Source organism: Electrophorus electricus, chromosome 3, assembly GCF_013358815.1.
Source record: "Electrophorus electricus isolate fEleEle1 chromosome 3, fEleEle1.pri, whole genome shotgun sequence".
Lineage (NCBI taxonomy): Eukaryota > Metazoa > Chordata > Actinopteri > Gymnotiformes > Gymnotidae > Electrophorus > Electrophorus electricus.
The window spans coordinates 24,267,065-24,290,468 of record NC_049537.1 but is presented as its reverse complement, the minus strand read 5'-3'; the positions used below and the strand labels follow the sequence as shown (position 1 = coordinate 24,290,468).

The window sequence follows — 23,404 nt, the reverse complement described above, 5'->3', positions numbered from 1 at the left end:
ACTAATAATATAATGGGCAAAGTATTCATGTTAGTTGTGTCGGTAGTGAGTAATGCACAATGTACACAATCTTTGCAGAGCAGAATAAGTAGCATTCTGTTTAAAAAAAAACCCTGTTAAAAAAGTATTTAATTTTGTACCACTTTTTGATATTACATGTGGTCAGCTGAAGTCCGATTTTCGTCCTTTTCTTTTGGTGAAAACGGGTGCAATTTATGGAGCCCTTCAGTCAGAGCAATACATTTACCGACATTAATGTCCATAAGCTTGTACTGTTCGTGGAAGAAGAAAAAAAAGAGGCTCGAATTGCCTGCAATGCCGTGGTAAAAATTTCCAGTGTAGAGTCTGTCTTCAGCTGCCTCATTTACGTATGCCACACGCGCGGAACATACGAGCTCCAGATCTGCGCGGCGAGTTTGCGGGCAGCCAGCCAGCAACGCCTGTGTGGGTGAGCGCGCTCGCGAGCGACTCGCAATGACCTTGGACACCTTCGCGTTTCCCACTGGCAGGCCACGCCAATTAAAATTCCACAGGTAATTAAACCACATTTGAATGAGGGAGCAGTACAGGCATGGTTTGAGTGGGACTGCTGTAATTACGAGAGAAAGAGAGAGAGAGAGAGAGAGAGAGAGAGAGAGAGAGAGAGAGAGAGAGAGAGAGAGAGAGAGAGAGAGAGAGGGAGAGGGAGACAGCGAGAGAGAGACTCCATGAGCCTTTCAGTGCTGCCGAGAGAAATAATGACTTCAGCCATAGACAGCTCCTGGCGGACAAATGCTCTGATGAACTCTACTGATGTAAAAAAAAAAAAAAAAAGCCACAAAAAACCTGGGGCCCTATTCTGTTTGATCATTTCCATAGGATCTACGCAATAATACTGCCTAGTCTATTAGCCTTACAGAAGTGTGAAAAACATTAATAAATATTTGCTTTTTTTCTGAGCAAAAAAAAAAAAAAATTAAAAATCAAAGATTTAACCTGCCTCTGTCATAAAGTGCTCCTACAAGGCTCCCAAAAACATGTCACATTTGTTTATTCCATTCAGCTTTAATTGGGCTAAGCTTTTATTGTAGTGTTTTCAGCTTGTCATCACTGCTGCGTGAGTGGCCATCATTCCCATGGCATGAGCCACAGCCTGGAGCCCAACTATGCGGAGCCTGGTGTGGGGTGCGGGCGGCCCGCGGCTGCCTCTGCCAGTGCCGGTTGCCATAGGAGCGCACAGCCTCGGCGTCTGCACACTGCAGCATCCACAGACATGCGTAGCAAGGCACCGTCGCCATGGTGATCTCCCCCTGCGGAGCGGGATTTGCCATTCGAGCAGACAGACAGAGACAGAGAGTGAGAGGAAGGGAGCATGGGAGAGAGAGAGAGAGAGAGAGAGAGAGAGAGCGAGAGAGAGACAGAAAGAGAGAGAGAGAGTAAGCGAGTGAGAGGGAGAGAGAGGGAGAAAGAAAGAGAGCGAGAGAGAGAGAGAGGGAGCAAGTGAGCGAGCAGTGATTGGGAGTCTGACAGGCACCCCCCATCCTCCCGCTGCGCTGCACCCGCTCGAACAACAGAACAAAAGAGGCGCTGGCGCTGAGCTTTCTGGAGACTCGCGTCTGTCTCCAGGGCTCGGCCGCCGTGGCCGGCACGGCCTCGCCCTCTCGGCCTCGAGCCACCACACGCCACCTCCAACTGCCACGAGCGTGCACGTGCGGGAGAGGGCGAGCGTGGCACTGTCAAACCTAAGGAGGCAGCTGCGGCATTCAGCTACACCGAGCCCTCCTGAAGCTTCAGTCGGGAGGGCAGCACACGGGCTTCCGCACATGCTGGACAGTGTGAACGTCTGGTGGAGCAGCGGTGTGAAGGCAGACTGTAGCGGCTCAGAGGCAGACTAATGTGAGAGAGAGTGGAAGGTATGAGGCAGGGATCGAGGAGCAGGTAGACATGAAGAACGCAGGGCTTTGCTAGGACCCACGCGGCAGGTGATCACACACATACACACACACACACACACACACACACACACAGGTATGTACATTCGTTCAAATGCCGGAGACATCTGGTAGAGCTTCTCAGTTGAATAAACAGTTTGGGGACATAACATACCAGTCACAGATAAACAAGCCCTCTGCATGTATAGCAAAGAAAATGTAGAAGGCCTAGACAAGCAAAGCCAACAGACCACACAGTCTCCATCTTCTAGACCCAGAGAGAGAGAGAGAAAGAGAGAGAGAGAGAGAGAGAGAGAGAGAGAGAGAGAAGGAGGGAGGGAGGGAGGAAAAGATGGCATATGCCTCCCACACAGTCCAGAGCCCATCTGCTGGTGTGCTGATGGTTAGTAACTAACTAGCACGCAAACACGATTTCTCCGTGCTACATTCAAAGGTGTAAATTACTGCTTGACACTGTAATTTAGATGCCTGTATCTATGTCTGCTCATAATTTCGAGCTTTATTCAGGTGCGCTGGCCAGCCGCCCTCATCGGTGCTGGCTGTTTAGGTTTTCTCGGCCTGTTACTGCACTTAAGGTGCCATGTCTCCATTTGATCGGCGTACGTTTCGCATGTGGCAGCGGGGGAGGGGGTGGCCTTCCGCACCCAAAGCTCTGGGAGCTTTTTCTCGCTCGTGTTGTGGCCTTTTGCTCTGTCTCATGTGCTCCTCAAATTTCAGTCGCTACCTCGGATTTAAAGATAGATTAAAAAAAAAAAAAAAAAACAAGCATAAAAGCCTGCCGCTTGTAGCTCTCACAAAGAGGTAGAGGGCAGGAGGGTATGGGGCATGTTCATCCTCCTGTCGAGAAGAAGTGGAAGGGAGAGAAACACAGGGAGGGACAGAGAGAGAGAGAGAGAGAGAGAGAGAGAGAGAGAGAGAGAGGGTCATAACTTCACCACTCGCTGGCCTTCGCCACCAGCTCTTGGCTCAGTGCCCATCCTTTTAGTGAGTGCTACCTGTCAGGCTCTGAATTATACAGCTCCAGGCTCGGGTCCATGTGAGTCATCCATCAGAGAAAGCACAGAAGGAGGAGAGAGAGGGAGAGAGGGAGGGAGGGAGGAAGGAGAAGGAGAGGTAGAATGGAAGGGTGGAGGAAGGATGGTGAAGAAGTGTGGGGCTGGCAAAATAACGAGCTGGAATGAGAGGGAAAGAGGCGAAAGGAGGAAGGAAACTGCAGAGATGGGAATGAGAGAGAGAGAGAGAGGGAAGGAAAGAGAGAGAGAGAGTGTGCGCAGCCAGCCCAGCCTTTTCAGCCTAACCTCAGCAGAGGTTACTTTAAACGCCAGTTAGACCAGAGGAAGCCCGGGAGCACGGGGCTTGCTGCTCATGTGGCACTCTGGGATGTTGTTCTCACAGTAGCCTTCCCACTACTTTTACATGGCAAAACAACATGGGCTCGACTCACAGTATAAAAGCAGCTGCCAGTTTCCCCAGGGACTCTGTGCATCACACCTATACAGCCTTCTATGAGATGCGATAATGCTGATACCATTCCCTGAAATGTTTAGACGCCAAATTACATATGACAATATCTAGTGTACTGTATGTTAGCAATGTGTCAGTATCTTCGGTCTTCACAGCTGTGTCTGTTTGTCTGCGTGGGTCTCCCTCTCTCTTACTCCAAACAGAACTCAGGCTGGCGAGACGCAGATGCCCTCAGCGTCCGACATGCCCAGTAATGTCTGGCCCTGCTAGGCTACTACAATGAATAATGCAGACACCCCGCTTTATAGATTAGTCCCTCGCCAGACGGAAGAGAACCTTTTGGCATGATCTAACCCTGCATGCACGCAGCGAGAGCCAGAAACAGCAATTGCTTTGTCATCATGGTTCCATGACTGGCTAGGGCACAGCAGATGCCGCATACTGTACAGGTGATACAGTGTCCTCGTTACGGTCGAGCTGCAGCGTTCCTGCGGAGCTCCCGATGTACGCGCCGGCCATCTAGACACGCAGCTTGAACATCATGGCCTCCCCCTCCCACTGGTGAGTAATTCAGCGTGCGCGCACACACACACACACACACACACACACACACACACACACACACACACACACACACACAGACAAACAAATACACCCACACTAAAAGTATGCATGCAAGCACATACACACGCACATGCACATATGCACACTCTCATAAACACAGACACACATACACACATACACGAACGTCCCCCTTCTGAGTGAGAGGTCTGCCTGAGGCGTCATGTGTCTGCTGCAGAAATGCAGCTGTGACTGGCAGTTCACATGCTGACACCAGAAACACATCCATCAGTCTTTCCTTTCCTTTGGGCTTTTCTTTTCACCCATCGTCTCTCACGGGAATAAACAGCATAGAGTGAGGAGAGTTAAACATGTGCCCGCCCGAAAGACGGGTGCACCGCTGTCAAGCTGACAGACCCCCTGTCGATCGCCTTAGTGGACGCGGCTTCAGAGGGGGTTCACCATTAGGTGCCATTCCTCTTTTTAACAGATGCAGACAAATGAATTCCATTGACTGGCTGCCATGAAATCTCCCCTCACCAGGAAAGGAATGAAATGATGCCTTGCTTTTGTCTAAATGACGAAGGCTCGTGCAAGTAATTCAGGATCAAGTAGCATTCAGGCCCCATCGTGAAGGACAAAAGGCAAGCAACACAAAAACAAGCGGCTCGAAAGGAAACAACCAGCACGGTCCTACAAGAGCCCTCCTCGAGCTGATTAGCATATTAATGATGCCAGACTCGCTCGCATTCCTGAAACATGCTAATAAGAGGCGCGCGGGAGTGTCGGAGCGTAACGACTAGCCAGACAATAGCCAACCATTGTGCTCCCGCATCGCGTTTGCTTATCAGCAGCCTCTATTTCTCCAAGAGAGACAAGGTTGTGTTGCGTTTTGGCTTTATGGCAGGCAACGTGGCAGGCTACAGGCTAATTGGATGTCAGTTTTCTGGGTCTGCTTAAGATTTGAGTCAACGAGACAAGCTGCTGCTCTTGGGCAGAAGGAGCCAATCAGAATAAAGAGCCACGACCCCACCTCCATATCTGGTTTAGCGGGACACACCCAACAGAAATTTCTCCTCTTTGAATTCCCATAGAAATTTCATGCGTTCACAGAGAACACTACTACTACCACAAAGGTGCTGCTTTGGAATTTCTGCACTTTGCACAAATGCATGAGATTCATCCAACCACACAAAAAAAGCAGAGTACTAAACCCCACGCTTTACTGATATAACACTGTAGATGAATTTCACAAGTACATTTGTGTCAAAGACTTTAATCAGAGTAGCACTGTGACGGAGGCCGTCATGTAGGAAGGTTAAACGTGTGCTCTGACTGCTCTGGCCAGCTCGCTGGCTCTTTGGTCTGGTGGTCAGAGCTCATGTTTACCTCCTGTCAGACCTGGGATTGAGTCCTGGCAAAGAGGGCTACATTCAGCCTTTGTCACAAGGGCTACCTGGGAAAACTAGTCAGACTAGGACTAGCAGGGAAAACTACTTTAGTCAGACTAGGACTAGCAGGGAAAACTACTTTAGTCAGAGTAGGACTAGCAGGGAAAACTACTTTAGTCAGAGTAGGACTCCCTGGAAAAGCAGGCTATGGGTATAAGAAGGAACTTATTGAGCTGTACTTAAAGATAGAACTTGTGTGCTACAAAGGAGAAAGTTCCTCTTCACTGGCTAGTTTATATCTCCACAAGCTGGCTTCTGCCCCAACCCCAAACTATAAGCAGACACACAATGTTTTGTATGTATAATAGTAGTGTCTATATTGTTATAGAATGTATTTATTACAAATCAGGCCTTTGTGTAAAGTACACTATGATCACTTAAATAAGGTAGAGAAGTGAGTGAGGAACTACAGACGTTTTACACATCATTACGTTATATACATCTGGCTGTTGTGCAATGAGTGTGTCATAGTGATTCACAATACCAGTGTAATAGCTGTGTGAACAGCACTGTGTTATAAAAATGTTATGCTGAAAAAGGGAACAATTACAATAGCCATTTGAGTAAATGCACGAGGAACTTCGGAATAGGCAAAGTTCCATCCTGGAAGGATTTCCCAGACACTCTGCTTGCATTTCTCTTCTTTATGGAGCCGATCTGGCAAGGCCCAAATAAGTTAACCAATACCTGGAGGAAATGCTGACTATGTGAATGTGAGGACATATCATGCCTAGTTCTGAATACACAGGAATCCTGCTGGGAGGCAGAATATGACCTTGATCTTGTTTGCTCTCTGGTGAGCGTGGCTGGTCTGCTGTAGGTCCTACCTCCTGTGTCTGGCGTATTTACCCCTCACATGTCCACTCCCGTCACACCCCGGTGTGGGACAGCTGTGGACAAGAGGAGGAAAGCATTAATGCGAAGGCTGGTGCGCACACACACATTCACATGCACATGCACACACACTCCACCCACACAATGTACAACACACACACACACACACTCCACCCACACATTGCACACCACATACACACACGCACGCACGAACATACAGACACACACACACACTCCACCCACCCACCCACACACACACACACACACACACACACACACACACACACACACACGCACACACACACACACACACACACAAACAAACAGCACTTGATTGCAGATTTAGAGAGCTCCTGTGTCCTCCAGCTTGGTGACGCACTAGGCTGTATATTTCATATTTCCTACCTGAGTCTGAGGCTGCTCTATTTAGCCTATCAGCTAGCTAAGAGCTGAAATACTGCCAGATTTGGAATCTCTGACCTGCTAGGACATGCAGTCATACTGTGTATGTTAGCCCAATCCCCCTTATTCTGCCACCACAGACTGTCTAGAGCACACTGCCATGCATCACCTTCAGAGCCTTCAGCAAATGCTCCACTTTCTATTTTTAGCCAAACTAATATATCTCTGCCGCTGATTGGCAATCCACCAACTGAAGATCAAGCTCTTGGTCTTACACATGAACGTCTTAAGACTTCTGGCCATTACTAGCATTTCTTCTGTTTTCCACAGAGGGATGCTGGCCATGTGTGTGTATCTGATCAAAACCAGTGACCCATCCATCACTGGTATTATGGAAGCCATGGACGCCTTTGGCTACAGAGTGCGATCAGAGCGCCGAGGCAGCAGCGCATGGTGGTAAGGCATTAGAGACTAGAGGGCTCTCTAATGGCTCATCTATTTGCTCAGTCGTGTAATACAGGGGAAACAAATCCTGCCGTGGCTTTGCGCCCATATACCACACTCTGACCTTTTATTCTTTTATGATTCTTCATGATGGAGACGACACTGTTAAACCAGACGCCAAGATCGGAGCTGTGGCTCCTTAAGTTGCGTAAACAGGGCCTGATGAAATTTCTCTCCAGCCTCGGGGAAGAGCAGTCCATTCACTTCTATTACGACGCATGATTTAATTAGGAGAACAGGGATATTTACCAATATTAATTGGGAGAATCATATGTTCTCACCGAAGGCAATTAAAAGGGATGGTTTATTTATAGATTGTAGCCATGGCACGAGTGAGTCACTTCGAATGATATCGGTTAGCAAAATTACTCGCTTGTGTGTCACCCGCCTTCTTGTTGAACCTCCTTCACTAGGCGTGGAAAATAAAAAAGGTCATCCTGGATATTGGGTGAATTTGCCACGGCTATATGCATTTTTGTCCTTGAAAATCATTCGATTATAGCCACTTCATAGTCACGGAATGTGACACGCAGAGTCCTGTTTTCACACTCCTTTCACTGCGTCTGAACTAACCTGAACAGCTCCTGTGCTGCGGTCTCCACGGCAACTAAGAGGAGAAAAAAGAAAGACAATTAAAGAGAGCAAACATCAATATCAGCTATATCATACTAATTTTATGTTGCCCGATCGTATCGGTAACACCATCGATATTAGTCTGCAAGTGAAATCAATAGTGTAGCTACAGCGCTGCTGAAAGCAGTGATTTTTCCTTATTAAAGGGCCAAATACAACGCGGTTATGGGGAAGAAGTGGTCGAGACTCCCAGATTGGAAGGAGCTCGTTTCGGGTTCCAGCAGTAGCGGCGGCCGAGGCGTGAGGCGCACCATACCTCGCACACCTTTGGATCGCGTTCGATGGCGTTTCTCGGCCGCATCCGCCTCCATCTGCGGGAGAGAGTCGGCCATCAGCATGCTATAGCTTTACGTTCTCCTGCTAACCCCACTCAAGCTAGCCTTCATGTAGAAAGCCTTTCTGTGAACGAGGGGGGGAAACCTGGATTCTAAGGTGTCTGCCTTTCTGTTATGTGTCTGTGAGCTTCTGGACCAAAGAGGGGAATGGGGGGGGGTGAACTGCGGGCGGCCCTACCTGAGATTAGCTGAGTGAGGGTGGGGTAGTGGTGGCTAAAGCTCTCCTCCTGTTCCGGGCTGTGGCAGAATGGTCCCTATTGCGATGTTCAGAGCTCCTCCTCAAAAGTCATTTTCTGGTTTAAAAAAGAAAAAAGAAAATATCCACAGGTGATTTACCGCGAATAGTGCTTTTTGGATATAGGTCATTTTATTTAACGTATTAGCAAAACAAACAAAAAAACTGCTAACCAAACAGCAATTATGAGAAACTGGACAAAACATACACGCACACACACACACACACACACACACACACACACACACACACACACATGCATGCACACACAGTGCTATACCCTCTCACTTCATCCACCCTATGAGCCAACACTCATATTGTGTGTTTCACACTAAATCGTGTTACTGCAATAGACTGTTGATTTTGTGTGCATGTGTGTGTGTTGTTTGGTACCAAGGCCGGCGGAGGTGCCCTGAAAGCTGTTCAGTAACAACAAAAAAGTCCAATTCATTTCTTTTGAAAAGGCAGCCTTTGTGAATGGCACACACCCTCTTACCAAACACACACACACACACACAGCCTCCATCTACTGACATATCACTCATGCTGGATGTAGAATGTGCTCATTCTTTTTTTCTCCAGGTCAAACCAATGCAGATGAGCCTGGGCACCGTCATCCTCTGCTGGCTAGCCTGGCTCTGCCTTACGTGGGGGAACACTGGCTGTTTGCTATTCTTGCCAACCCCCCATCTGTCTCATATAATATGATACAGTGCTCCCCTGCACAAAGTGGGGCATGCAGCTTCACATTCCCAAAGCAGCCTGTGTAGTCTTTTTGCTCTGTGCCATGTCTCTCTCTTTCTCTCTCTCTCTCTTTCTCTCTCTCTCTTGCACTCTCTCTCTCTGTTTCTCTCATTATTGGGTAGATGATAGAGAGACAGAGGCAGGGGCTGCTGCCTCAAGACGTTCAGCTTGCTGGCTCAAAGCGCAGTCTCCCCATGAGAGCCTTGCTCCCCTGCAGACCTGTCCTGTGTTAGTCCCTCTCCTTCCTAGCAGATGCTGAGCCAGTCTGACTCAGACAAGTTCCCACGTCCGAAGGACAAACGCTGGGGCTTTTTCCTTTCAGTGGTATTCCTGTTACTCTGCTCACTCAAATGTGGCCCGTGCATCTCAATACAAAAGAGGATAGTAGACCTGAGTGTGTGTGTAGGGCGATGCGCTCTGCACGTTTGCCCAGATCAAGCATCGCCTGCAGAGGGCTCGAAGTGTTACCACTACATCACTACTGCAGGTGGAGTCCTACCACTATATCACTACTGCAGGTGGAGTGTTACCACTACATCACTACTGCAGGTGGAGTGCTACCACTATATCACTACTGCAGGTGGAGTGTTACCACTATATCACTACTCCAGATGGAGTGTTACCACTACATCATTACTGCAGGTGGAGTGCTACCACTACATCACTACTGCAGGTGGAGTGCTACCACTATAACACTACTGCAGGTGGAGTGTTACCACTACAACACTACTGCAGGTGGAGTGTTATCACTACAACACTACTGCAGGTGGAGTGTTACCACTACATCACTACTGCAGGTGGAGTGTTACCACTATATCACTACGGCAGGTGGAATGTTACCACTACAACACTACTGCAGGTGGAGTGTTACCACTACATCACTACTGCAGGTGGAGTGTTACCACTACAACACTACTGCAGGTGGAGTGTTACCACTACAACACTACTGCAGGTGGAGTGTTACCACTATATCACTACTGCAGGTGGAGTGTTACCACTACATCACTACTGCAGGTGGAGTGTTACCACTACAACACTACTGCAGGTGGAGTGTTACCACTACAACACTACTGCAGGTGGAGTGTTACCACTATATCACTACTGCAGGTGGAGTGTTACCACTATATCACTACTGCAGGTGGAGTGTTACCACTATATCACTACTGCAGGTGAGTGCTACCACTATATCACTACCGCAGGTGGTGTGTGCGCGTGCGTGACCCCAGATCTATCCTGGCTCTGCAGGCCATTTCCGCAGTCTGTTTATCTCCTTGACATTCCCACAGAACAGGCTTCTCAGACGTACAGATCCAAATCCTTATTTTAAAGCAACATTAAGTTATATTTCAGTAGTGCGAGTGGCCCTCAGTCAGGCAGGAACATCACACTTTTATGTGATGTGACCAGTAAAATTTGCTTGACTGGCTAGTCCATGTCCTCACCTCAGATGGCACCATCTCACCCTACGCCCTTAGCCGTCCATGTGTCCTCAGCCATCACTCTTTTTTTTACTTTTTTGGGGGTGGCCTCACACTGCTGAAATGAAAACAAGCCTGAACAGGAAGCCTGTGTTCCAGCTACCGCTCACCACCCGAGGGGACGGTCCACGCAGGGGTGTGAGGTCTGACTGGCTGTGGCTGGGCTCTGGAGCAAACACTTTGGACTTTACCTCCACCTGCGTCACATGGTCTGACTCAGCCCCTGCACGGGCGTCTGCATGAGCGCGCGTCTGGGTCTGTGCGTACATGTGTGAGGGTGCAGGCATGTGGGCCCTCGGCAAATCAGAGATGTTTGCACAACCACGAGCAAGAACCAGACATCAGGGCTGTGGGTTGAGGCTAATGGGGCTGTTTCTCTCTTTTAATCTCTCTCAGGACATGATCAACAGACCTATTCGTGATTAGCCACATGATTGGTAACGGAAGCTGAGATTATAATAAGAACGCTGGCCGCCGGTGAGACCCAGGGTGGGAAAGAACAGCTGAAATTAGACTAGAATATGAGTCAGTTCTGGCAACATTCATGAAAGTAAGGTTCGAGTACACAGAAGTACTGGATGTACTTGTCTGTCCAGGAGCATCATACCAGTAAAAGGCTGAGGTAGTTTGTGGTGATACAGAAAAAGAAGGTGCACCAAAGAATATCCAAATCTAAATACTGTTACTAGAGCTTTGCAAATTCCAATAAGACTGACACAGTGAGGGCCTCTCCATCACGGAGAGGTGGCTTCCTCCACGGTGAATTGCATGGGCATTGTCCATGAGGGCCTTCTCCTCCACAGTGGGAATCAATCATCTCCCTCTCCAACTCCCCAGAACTCCATCTCCTCTCTCTCGCTGTCTCTCTGGGAGTCCAGAGGTGTCGCTCCCTTCCATCAGGATGAGGGGAGTTTTAATTGCCGTTCCTTTGCGCGAGGCTTGCTCGCGCGGAGAGGAGCTCATGCCACCAAGCCTTAATGATGCCTGGCAACCACAGGAGATCTGACCAATGCGTTGTCAATGGCAACCGAGGTGCTAGAAGTTTTCTCCCACAAAGACAGAAGAGGCGAAACCTTCCTGAGATGCTGCATCCATGGAGATACAGAGAAGGAGAGAGAGAGAGAGACAAGGAGAGAACACCTGGACAAAGAAAATCTTTGGCCACACTGATCTCTGCGGGTGCAGAGTGGAGGGCCCCAGCCTAGGATGACTGAGGCTGGTCCTCTCAACTTGTCATTAAAGCTAAAAGTAGGTAGGCATAGGTTTGCAGCCTATGGCAATGTACCTATGAGCACACATACAGTTTCCTTCTGCCATGAGCTGCACTGCAACCAAGGACATTTGAGGAGCAAAATCAATAAACAGTGGCATACTCTTTAAAATGCAGCTGATTGCATCTACTCTCCACCCACCAAAGCTGTCCTCACCGCCAGCAGTGCAAACACACACTTGGAGATGAAGACCCTCATATAAGCACTCTCTGAACGATAAAGCACATCCCTGTGCTCCAAATAAACCTGAATTAGTGCCCTGCTATGACACGTAATAGAGGTGGAAATGTCACAATGAACTTCGCGCCCAGTGTGTTCACAGTACCAGCTGCCTCGCTGCTCTGTCGGCCTGCGTTCACAGCACACCTGCTAATTACAGCGCCTTGCCTGCACCACAACAGCCTACAGGGCTTGCTACGCCTCATCTATGCACATTCGGTGTGTGCATTTGCATGTGGATTTGCAGGTTTCGTAAACGAGCTCTTGTACTGACTCGTTGTGCGTCCCTTAACCGAGGGACAATGCTTAGTCTCTGGGTCTCAGTTTAGGTCCAGACTCAGTCTGGTCTGGGTCTGCACTCTAAGTTTGGTTTGGATTCATGCTCATTCTGGTTTGCTGCAGGAAGCTTGAACCGCGCACACCGCCTCTTCCTGGCCATGGTGGAACTGCCCTCCGAGCGGCCACATCTCTCTCTGGCTCTGGCGCCATGCGGCAGGCATTTAAATGATCCCTCCTCCGGGCCTGTGCCGGAGCGAGCAGTGGTGTCTGGCTCGACGCTCCTGATTGTGTCTCCCGGTTCGTCACGAGCGAGTCCTAATCAGTGAGGCAAATCAGGCCAGATTGGGCCGAGATGGGGAGGAAATAGGATTTTAATCAGCATGCAGCTCGCTGCACCGGCGCTCCTGTCTGCCTTAGTCGAAGCGCATTTAGAGACGGAGATGCCACGGAGCAATCAGCTAGACCTCTGCAGCATCCCACCGAGAAGGACGTGCTTTAATTACCACCAGCTAAGGAAGGATCCCTCTCTCTCTCTCTCTCTCTCTCTCTCTCTCTCTCTCCCTCCCTCCCTCCCTCTCTCTCTTTCTCTCCCTCCCTTCCCCTCTCTCTCTCTCTCTCGCCATGCTCGGAGAGAATATGGGCTTGCGGCCTCACCATAATTACACGCAATAATGTGTCATTTTTATCCAACTTCCCTCCTTTATGAAAGGACGACAAAAAATTACTCATCTTGTTAAAAACCCATTTTCAGCGCCGTACCTATGTGTGGTGATGGGGAATATGCTTTAATGTGTGCTTGGAGGCTCGTGCTGCCGTGTTGTGTAGGGGCATTTGGCTGCATTGAATAATTAGCGGTGTGTTTTAGCTGAGTCACCGTGCTCGGGGGTCCGTCCTGGACTCTAATGGAGGTGTTGCCTCATATCGCCCTCCGCAGATCCGTCTCCAGCGAGCAAGTTCTGTAGCAGCCCATGTGAGGTATGGCGGCTTGTGTGCGTGTGTGCCATGAGTGTGTTTCCCTGTGGTGGGCATGCGTGTGTGTGCGTGTGTGTGTGCATGTGCGTGTGTGTGTGTGTGTGTGTGTGTGTGTGTGTATGTGTGTGGTGTGCATGGGTTGAAAAAATAACAGCTCTCCCACCTTATGACTCATTCTGTGAACTAGCCTGTCCAACACTCCCAAGTAGTGTCTGGAAAGAAAGCCTGGAGCCAACTCCTTAGTTTGCAAGCTGATCATTCCTTACGCTGCATGTGTGTTTGAAAGAGGGTGTGTACACACACGTGTGTGTGTGTGTGTGTGTGTGTGTGTGTGTACGTCAGCCCTTCATTTGTTGTACTCACAATAGGCCAGTGAGTGAAATGTCCTCCTAACTGGTTGGCATGACTGGACAGCCTGAAAGTGGAACTTTATCGAACCTTGGTGCGAACCCTGTTAGTAGCTGCTCTTACATAACTCAGAGCGACTGCTGCACAATGACAGTTGAAGGTGACAATGGCAGAGGAAGCATAGAGTACACGCTCCAGACAGATGGATCATCTCAGCATGAATTAGGCTTATGGAGACTATTTTTAAAGATTAAAATAAGAAGAGCGAGAATAACACGGGGGAAAAAACCCGCACGATTAAATGTATAGTTTGTCCTGTGGCATCCCCATGCTGTAATGCACACCTAATTATGTCGGTTAGCCCGAGTGAATAAAATGGATGTTGTCTTGTTCGGGGTGCTGAACACATCAGCTAGACGTACTCCATCACACTTTTGTCCGGCACAGGTACTTTCTTTATTCTGGTAATACACCATTACTAAAACAACCTGGCAAGCCACCTCGATGTCTGTAATCACGAAACACCTGCTCATCCCCATTTAGGCTCCCTAATGTACTCCTCATCCTTTTTCTTCCACTTTACGAGGAGCGCGGCTAGAGGAAAGGAGCTGTCTGACCTCCGCCGAGCAGGGCTCAAATAATCACCCTGGATTAGTAATTAGGAAAAACGCCCCGGCTCACGTACACGGGCACAAAGGGTCCTTTTTCTTTTCCGAGAGCCGCGACGATGGAGCTTCCTGTGCCTCAACCCTTTCATTCCATTTTTATTTCCACTAAACAACAGGATGGTGGTCTCGGCATGGCTCTGAAGATCAGGTAGGGGGAGCTTCTCTTAGGCAGGACTGAATCAACATCCTGCTCGTCAGATGGCCGTGAATACGAATTGTGCTTTGAACGCACCTGCTGCGAAATCTAATTGGGTTAGTGTACCCACGCCAGCAGCCCGGAGCCGATCGTTAGCATCGGGGAGTGGTGTGCGCCACGTGGCCGCGTACCCCGGTCGCATGCTGGAGCGCGAAGACGCCCAGTGTGAACCGGGCCAGAGCGACCTGAGCTGGGATGCGAAATTGCCGGCCCGTACAAGGATGGCTTCAGTATCTCTTTCTCTCCGCTCCTCTTCTGGACCTCGAAATAATTGGACTGTAAGCGAGTGGTGGAAGAACAAAACAAGAGAGCTGACTTCAAGAAGCTTCTAAACATTTAATTACATATGGTGCAGGCATTTAGTATATTAAACTCCAACTGTCAATAACCAAACCAAACTAAGGATTCTGTAACAAACAGTATCGTGGGACGGTACTGGCTGTTATAATCAAGGAGGTGAAGTCATGTGTCTCATATCTACCACAGGAAGCTGACCCAGGTGAGGCCTGTGGCAAACTCCAGCTGTTTGCTGAGGGTCAGTGCCAAGGCTGAATTGTTTACTGTGCATGCCTGCCTCTGCTGGGCATGCTGGGATACAGCCACGACCGTCCCTGTTATTTCTACATACTCTCTCTCCCTCTCTCACTCCCTCTCTCTCTCTCTCTCTCTCTCTCTCTCTCTCTCTCTCTCTTATTCTTTTTCCCTCCTCAACTAGGTCACAGCAGTGTGTCACATACGTAGATGAGGACTTCCCATGGAAACGCAATAGGAGCATAGCATCATGTGAACGACTATTTCCTTTATGCAAGACAACCACTCCGGGCTCAGCACAGAGAACTGGCCCTTAAAGAACCCACAGTGTTTCCATCTGCTTTTCCCTTGGTTTTGATCTCAACAATACAAATCCCCAGGATGAGTTTTTTCCTGTCCTTCTACGGTTCCACCCTTTATCAGGCACGGTGAACATTCCACTACACGCCTGCTGAGATGTGGTGTGCTGGCTGGCTCGCTGCTGGAACCACTGAGGTCATTGGGACTTCAGCTTTAAATCTTCTTGCATAGTTGCAGATTCACTGGCCTGCAGAATATGTTGGAAGAGTTGGGAGAGAAGAAAAAGTCTATCCTGTTGTTTTAATGTTTTTTTCTGACCTTCTTATGCTTAGTGAAGTTTCATTGTTTGTTTATTTCAGTCAGTGCCTGCTCAGAAACTCAAGGCAGACTTATATTAGGCCAGGAGCTGATTTAGTGCAATGTACAGCTATAAAAAAAGCACTGGTAATGAAACTGATTTCCATTTTTCTGACTGACTCAAAGAGAGTCCTGTCGAATACCCTAAATTAATTTGATGTTACCTTATTATTAATGAAATTTCTACAATAAAATTTTGGGAGTTGTGAACAAAACCATAGCCTCCAACCATTATGCTCTAGATATAGAGCACAGATCATCAAAACCATCAACTCTGACAGAAGGAGAAACACTCTCCCAGACTACTTAACCACTGCTATAAAAACTATACTTGGGCTTGAAGACAAATGTGTCATGACCCTAATGGGACACACAAACATTAAGGCCTATGAACCTTTAGGGTGGGTGTTGAGAGAGCCAGGGCCTGAGTAATACTGATGCATTTAATGAATTGGTAAAGCATTCGTTAAATCAGGTTATGGCAGATGGCAGCTGTCTCACACGAAACAGCAGTTTAGTGTAGTATATGTTGCATAGTTTAATATATATTATAAAGTAGAGCAGCTCAGAGGAAATGCAAATACTTTTCACCTAAAAGTCCATATAATATGAATATTGTGGTAATTACAATAGTATTGAGCAAGAAGAATTTTAAATTCCTAAGATGAAGTGTGTATACAACAGGTCAGAAATTCAATTAGATAATTGTCATGCATGTACATTATGCGCTGCTGAAAACCTATCCACTTGCTATTGTTCCTCCTCAGCTGCCTTCACCAAAGAGGCTATTTTTATCCAAGCCATTGCTACGTATCAGACTGTGTGTGTGTGTGTGTGTTTGAGTTAGGGTGGGGGTGTAGGTGTTCATTAAGCTTGTAACATTGTGAAACAGGCTAGGTCTCTCTCTCTCTCTCTCTCTCTCTCTCTCTCTCTCTCTCTCTCTCTCTCTCTCTCTCTCTCTCTCTCTCTCTCTCTCTCTCTCTCTCTCTCTCTCTCTCTCTCTCTCTCTCTCTCTCTCTCTCTCTCTCTCTCTCTCTCTCTCAGCCAGCTATCTTATTAATGACTCACTGAGCCTGGCTGGCTAAGGCAGGGAAACCCTCTGGGGTCATGGAGCTTTTAGACAGATAATTCAAATCTGCTCATAAGAACCCATAATCAGCCTCATACCAAACCTTCTGAAATTCATAATCAGGTTCTCATTAAATATTCTGCCTCAAAATTCATAATCAACCTCATAATCAACTCAAACCTAGCCAAAAATGTATGATCAACCCAGTACTCTTGAGTCAGACTTTAACCCTTTCACCTCCAGGATCAGCGGCAGCTCAGCGGTGCTACACTTTTTGCTGCATGAGAAATCTTTCTTCAATCTTTACATTCTAACAGTAACAACAAACAAATTGCACAGCATTCAAAAATAATTTCACCCAACTATATTACATAAATAGTCATTTTAAAATAACAAATTTTAAACGTGTCAAAGTTTAGCATGGCCAATAAATAAATAAATAAATAAATAAATAGATAAATAAATAAATAAATGGCTACTTGTCCAAACACGTGGCTAAGTTAAGGCTTCAGATGAACCTGCACTTGGCCTGCAAGGCAAGCAGCGTTTGACTCCAACACTGAAGCAGGTGCACTGAGCACTTTCTGCGAGTTCTGGGGAAGTGCAGCTGAGGCACCAAGGCATGAACTCTGTTTTCCTAAACAGGCAGCAGCCGCTGCAAGGAGTCGCGTATCTCCATGCAGAAGACACACATCCGCATTCAGCAGGAGAGTCTCGGACCTGCCCGCTCTGGAGTGTGTGTGCGGCAGGGAGCCTGTGCTCCCTCCGGCATGGCAAACACAGCCAGGCAGGTTCACCTGCGCGGTAAAGGGGAACCCTGACAGCAATGCTCCTCCCCGTCGAAACCCATGCTGAAATGCTTGCTGGTATAAATAATGGATAACAAGTCTCCTCCGGGTTGGAAACTTTGACACAAAAAAAGGGGCATTTGGTGGGAAAGTGTCTCATTTGATTGGTTAAACCAAGGAAGACGATAGCTGTAGCTGTTCAGGCATGAGAAACTCTTGTGCCTACACATCATGTATAATTGTACATCACATATGTGTAATGCAAAGGCAATACACATTCTCCAAATCTGATTTATATCCCACATGCCATTAGTTTAGATTTCAACATGCCTATGATACTCTGTATAAGTTCTCCCTTTGTTTAAAAGCACAGACAAGTTTTTATAGCAAAAGGTAAGTTGAACTTACACTCAAGTTCAAATTGCTGAACTTTCAGAGCCACCCATTCTTTTTTTCCTCAGAATACAAAGTTACCTCGTCGATGCAGTTATGAGCCATGCAACACCCCCACAGACGAGTGCATAATGGAGGCTGGGGTAAAAATTACTCTTCAGCTGACACAAAAAAGTTATGATGCTGTCAACAAGCAAACGTCACTCTTCCAAATACCAAACATTAGCCATAACAGTCAACACCTCAGTGTGCTGGAATGCATAAGTGACTTCTTCATGGATGTATGTTTCTTAACCCCTTTCTCCACACTCGGCAGCATGCTTACATATATGCATACAAATGTGAGCACATGCACTTACACATACATGTACACCCAGACACACACACACACACACACACACACACACACACAGCAACTTCAGCTGGATTAGGAGAACGAACAATGCCAGCACTGCAAAACAAGAAGTGAACAAAGTGAAACCTACTGAAATGGCGACACTGTCTTTCTCTCTCACACTGCCTCTCTGTGTGCCTCCTCTCCCCCGTAGCCTGAAAGTCTGCGATCGTTTCTCTCGTCCTTTCTCTCTCTCACTCTGCTTCTATCCCTCCCTTATTGTTCACTCTTTTGCTCCTCTCTTCCCTTGTTCTATCAGTCTTTCTTTGTCTGAGCTCTCTGTATTCCGCCAGCACTTGGAGAGATGGAGGGAGATGGAGCGGAGGTGCGGGGGAGCCGCAGCCTCTCTGGAGGAGAGAGAGAGAGAGAGAGAGAGAGAGAGAGAGAGAGAGAGAGAGAGAGAGAGAGAGAGAGAGAGAGAGGGAGAGAGAGAGGCAGACAGACAGGAAGGAGGGGAGTGAGAGATGGAGAGGAGGGAGGGAGCTGGGAGCAGAATGTACAAGGCAGGAGGGAGAGAGCGCGAGCGCGAGCGAGAACGCGAGCGAGATTAGAGCGCGAGCGCGAGTAGGGCGCGAGCGCGAGTGAGATCGCGAGTGAGAGCGAGAGTGTGAGCGAGAGCGTGAACGAGAGTGTGAGCCAGAGCGTGAACGAGCCTCTACAAGCGGCGCCACACTGCAGCAGCATCGGAGCGAGTGTGTGGAGGACGGAGCAGGCACACGCACACACATGCCTACCTCTCTGCCCACTCCATCAGGCTGACCACTGACCAGCCACCCTGCACGTACACGGAGGCAGAATAAGAGAGCGGTAAACCCCACCACGGCACGTCTACTCCCAGTCTGTGAGAAATCAGGCAACGGAAGGCAGCCTGGATGCATTCACCATTTCATATGTATCCCCTCTCTCTCTCTCTTTCTCTCTCTCTCTCTCGCTCTCTCTCTCTCTCTGGTTTTAATTCAGAGCAGTAGTCAATCTGTTCCCTGTCCCTCCCAGCCTAACTCTCTTTAGACCACAGCACCCGCATAGCTGGGAGACTGCAGAAGTGGGAGAGAGAGAAGGAGAAACAAAACGGGAGAAAGGGCAGTGTATGAATCCAGCCACAGAATGTACGAGGACGGCCTCTGCTCTCAGTGCTGGATGTGCCTGTCTGGGTTATGATTTCTTTCTTTTTATTTTGAGGGGATGTCTAATGAGAGACGTTGCTATCAAAAATAGGCCAAAACGCTAATTATTTGTTTTGTAGACTGGCGGACTTTAATCTGCAAATTAAAGGTATTTTTATTCTCACTGAGGATAAAATAAATACTGCATATTATTCAGATATCCGATTCTCCTCAGATGTGAATTCGTATTGTATGTTTGGACAGCTCCTGGTGCTGAGATCCAACCCAGAAAGCATAGCTCCTGGTGTTGAAAAAAAAATGGACAGCGCCTGGTTCTGAACGGCATAACAAGGGCAGATTTAGCACGGGAGAGCAGCAGCTAAACTCGGCAGTCTGGGGAGGGACAAACACCTCTTTACCGACGCCGCCCGAACAACAGACGCACGGGGCAACAGGGCTGCTTCTCATCTGCGTACTGTATATAATGGCAGCTGTCTTAGAAATGCCTCTCTAATCACATTAATAGGCTTAATCAGTGAATTAGCAGCGGGGAAATGTCAGAGTGTCCAGCGGAAAAAGGAGAGGCTAATTAATGGAAAGGGAGACCGGCTAAATGGCTAAAAAAGCAGGCGTATGAAGGGTACTCTACCTCGGCGCCACTGCTCGAGAGGGTCCACGGTAAAACGCACTCGTACGGCAATTACACACACGAACGCAGACGCTCATTAGACAAAAAGCATATGCACATGGCTCATAGCCAAGGACTGATGCACGCCGTAATGTGCATTAGCATTTAGGAGCTGTGCTAACTATTGTCTGGAACAGGGAAACTTCAGCGGTAATTACGAATGAATACGTCAATGTTTTCCGGGACTGTTTTGCGTCTGCTTGGAGAATGACTGGAGAGCTCGGGCCGTGTCATTTGGCATGCACACGAGGTCTTTTCTGTATTCCATGAACAGCCTTCTTGTCACTGCCTGGAAAACACACCAATCGATAGACACCACATGCATGCACAACCAGGCACCCACATAAACAAATCCACACACACAAGCACGCACACACACACACACACACACACACACACACACACACACACACACACACACACACAGAGAGAGAGAGAGAGCAAGCAATCACACCCCTCTCAAGGCTCTTTCGCATCCCCAGCATCAAAGCCTGCCATTTGAAGAAGCCTGTAAGCCTGTCTGGCGCTTCCCCACTCTCAGTATTATTCTGCAGGGGCTGCAGGGGCTACGACAGGACCCGTAGGCATCAGCCTGGGATCAGCTCCGCTCCCAGATTTTTACTGCTTGCACTTCCCCAGTGAGAAGGAAAGACTGCTCTCAGGTCAGAAGCTGGAAGCAGCGTGCCCGCGATGGAGGCGACAGGCACAAAGGAGTAGGGTGACTGGGAGCAGCTTCTTCCACGGAGGGTGGGGGTGGGGGGGTATTTGGGGAGGAGGCACAGAGAGGCATAAGCAGTAATTAAAGGAGATAGGCCGGGGAGACTGCGGGGCGGAGAGACCGGAGGAGATGCACACACATACACAGGCATGGGGAAAGAGCTGAGGCAGCGCTGTGTGTGTGTCTGTGTGTGTCTGCGTGTGTCTGTGTGTGTGTGTGTGTGTGTTTGTGTGTGTGTGTGTGTGTGTGTGATGGGGCAGACATACTTTCCCTGGCAGAGAAGACAAATGTAGAGTGATAGGCTGGAGGAGCCTCATAGGGGATGATTTACGTCCACAGACAGAATAGCTGCACACACACACACACACACACACACACACACATTCGTTCATGCACTTTGGTGCACCACTGTCTTAATATTTAATTTATTGATCTGTTTACTGTAGCTGTTTACTGTACAACAAAAACCTAAAATTCAAGAGGAAAATTAAAGATGTTCCCATAATATCATTTCAGGTTTTTTACACTGGGACATTTGCTCACACAAACATACACGCACACTATTGGCTACGAGTGCTGAAAGTACGAGTTCTAAAAGTAACTGAGAGTAACATATTAAAAACAGATGATAATAATCCTCAGTCGTTTTAACCGTGCTTATACATATGAGAGGATCCGTCTCCGTCTCCCCGTTCGGAGCATCTCCACAGGTCCATGCCTGTCTCTCGTCTCTCCCTGCCAACATTCTCTTGCCACGATGTGGTGGAGGGCGACCTTCCACCCGATCCCTGCCAAGCGAGGAGCGCTCGTCAGCCATGCAAATGAGCGCGCATCCATTAGCGCTGACAGATGGCCCACTGGCGCGCCGCTGACGGAAGAGAGGAGAGGGAGCGTTTCTCGCGCCCGCTCGCCGAAGAGACGGGTGGCGCGAGGTGGGCAGGAGCACGGGAGGGGCTCCCGCCAAACCTGCTCCGCCTCCGACAGGGAGCGGTCGGCCCGCACGGCTGTCGCTGGCATGGGGCTACTGGTGCCATTTTACAGTAGCAGGGGGTTGGTGTCTGCCTTTCTAGCCCCTGTGTGTGTGTGTGTGTGTGTGTGTGTGTGTGTGTGTGTGTGTGTGTGTGTGCTTGTGTTATGGAGAAAGGTATGAGCATTTATTTCTTTGGCTGTGCTAGGGGCCTTGTTGTGTTGTTACCATATTGTGACTTTTGGCTCTGTTTTTTCATACTGTATTATGGAGATTTAATGAAGAACACAAAACATGAGTGTGAAGATTTTTTTTTTGCATGTTTTTGTGTTCTATTCTATTGAGATATTGGGATACAGTATATACTATAGCATGTACACACACACACACACACACACACACACACACACAAACACACACACACGCACGCACACACATGCACACACACATATCCAGAAGTAAGGAGGTTCCTTATTGTATTCCTGCTAACAAAATTCTCCTGAAGAGAACCCAGCTACAGAGAGCTACAGAGAGACAGAGTGAATGTGGAAGTGTGAGAATATCACTCCAGTCTCCCTATAGGAAATCTAGTTCCTAAATTAGCTGCAAATGGTTGTTCCACCCCCCGCTCCACCAGCACACCACCACACCTCCGCAATCTCACTGCTGTTGGGCTGTTGAACCCCAACTATCAATCAGTGGTGAGTTAGGTACCAGTGTGAAAGAGAGAGGGGAGACGTAGTGCTTGTGTGTGTGTGTGTGTGTGTGGGCACACGTGCATGTGTGTGTGCGCGCGTGTGTGCATGCACGTGTGTGCGTGTGTATGTGTGTGTGTGTGTTTCTCTTTTCTGCCTTCCTGGTTGGGGCTCATTTGAAGGCTATGGCTGCATGACCTACTTAAAGTGCCGGGCTTGAATAATGTATCTCACAGAAAGAGGGAAAAGAGAGAGAGAGAGAGAGAGAGAGAGAGAGAGAGAGAGAGAGACAGAAAGAGAGCGCAGCAGAGAGACAGCGGCAGAGAAACCCACAGTTCTCATTGCCTGTGTTTCAAATGTCTGTGTTGATAGCCTTGATCACCAGCAAAGATTTCTTCCCTCACAAAGAGGTTAAACGCGTCCAAGACTGATGTGGGGAGCGTGCAGAAGAGTTCTGACGGGATGAGGTGAGGCTTAACAGAGTGTGCGGGAGCTTGGACACAGGTGGATGGTGGCAGCGGTGCTCAGGGGACGAACCGCCTATAGACTGCTACATCTGACTCACCTCTGCTAACCTCAGCCCTGCCATATGCAACTGAGCAAGAGGTTTAAGGGGACCGCTTAAATATACTCTCACAGGAGTTAGCTTTGAATACATAATGCATAAAAACCTTCTCATATACCTCTGTGCTTCGGTTTGCTCGGAGGACAATGTGTAATTCATAAACCTGCCACGCGGAAGTGGTTCTGCCATTTGACCTGAACAACTAGTATGTGGAACCACCATGGAGACACATCCACAGTATGAAATGTGGAGGGTCTTGCTGTAGCTGACAGCATTAGCAACCATACGTGGTCAGTCTCGCCAGATATGCT

At 48.4% G+C, this 23,404-nt stretch overlaps 1 protein-coding gene across 7 annotated transcripts in view; it reads right to left on the bottom strand.

Moving 5' to 3' along the window:
- myt1la (myelin transcription factor 1-like, a) overlaps positions 1–23,404 on the bottom strand; it is a 57,582-nt gene that overhangs the window by 22,886 nt on the left and 11,292 nt on the right. For 5 of the 7 annotated variants that reach the window (XM_026999010.2, XM_026999013.2, XM_026999014.2 and 2 more), the window contains exons 1-5: positions 18,449–18,676; positions 8,294–8,408; positions 8,037–8,091; positions 7,721–7,754; positions 6,235–6,297 (exon numbers count right to left, since the gene is read on the bottom strand). In XM_026999010.2, coding sequence (XP_026854811.2) covers positions 6,235–6,297; positions 7,721–7,754; positions 8,037–8,091 — 152 coding nt within the window. In that variant the 5' untranslated portion in view covers positions 8,294–8,408; positions 18,449–18,676. Of the gene's footprint in view, positions 1–6,234; positions 6,298–7,720; positions 7,755–8,036; positions 8,092–8,293; positions 8,409–18,448; positions 18,677–19,091; positions 19,174–23,404 lie in introns of those variants that run through there. The other 2 variants (XM_026999011.2, XM_026999012.2) reach the window with 2 other exon arrangements.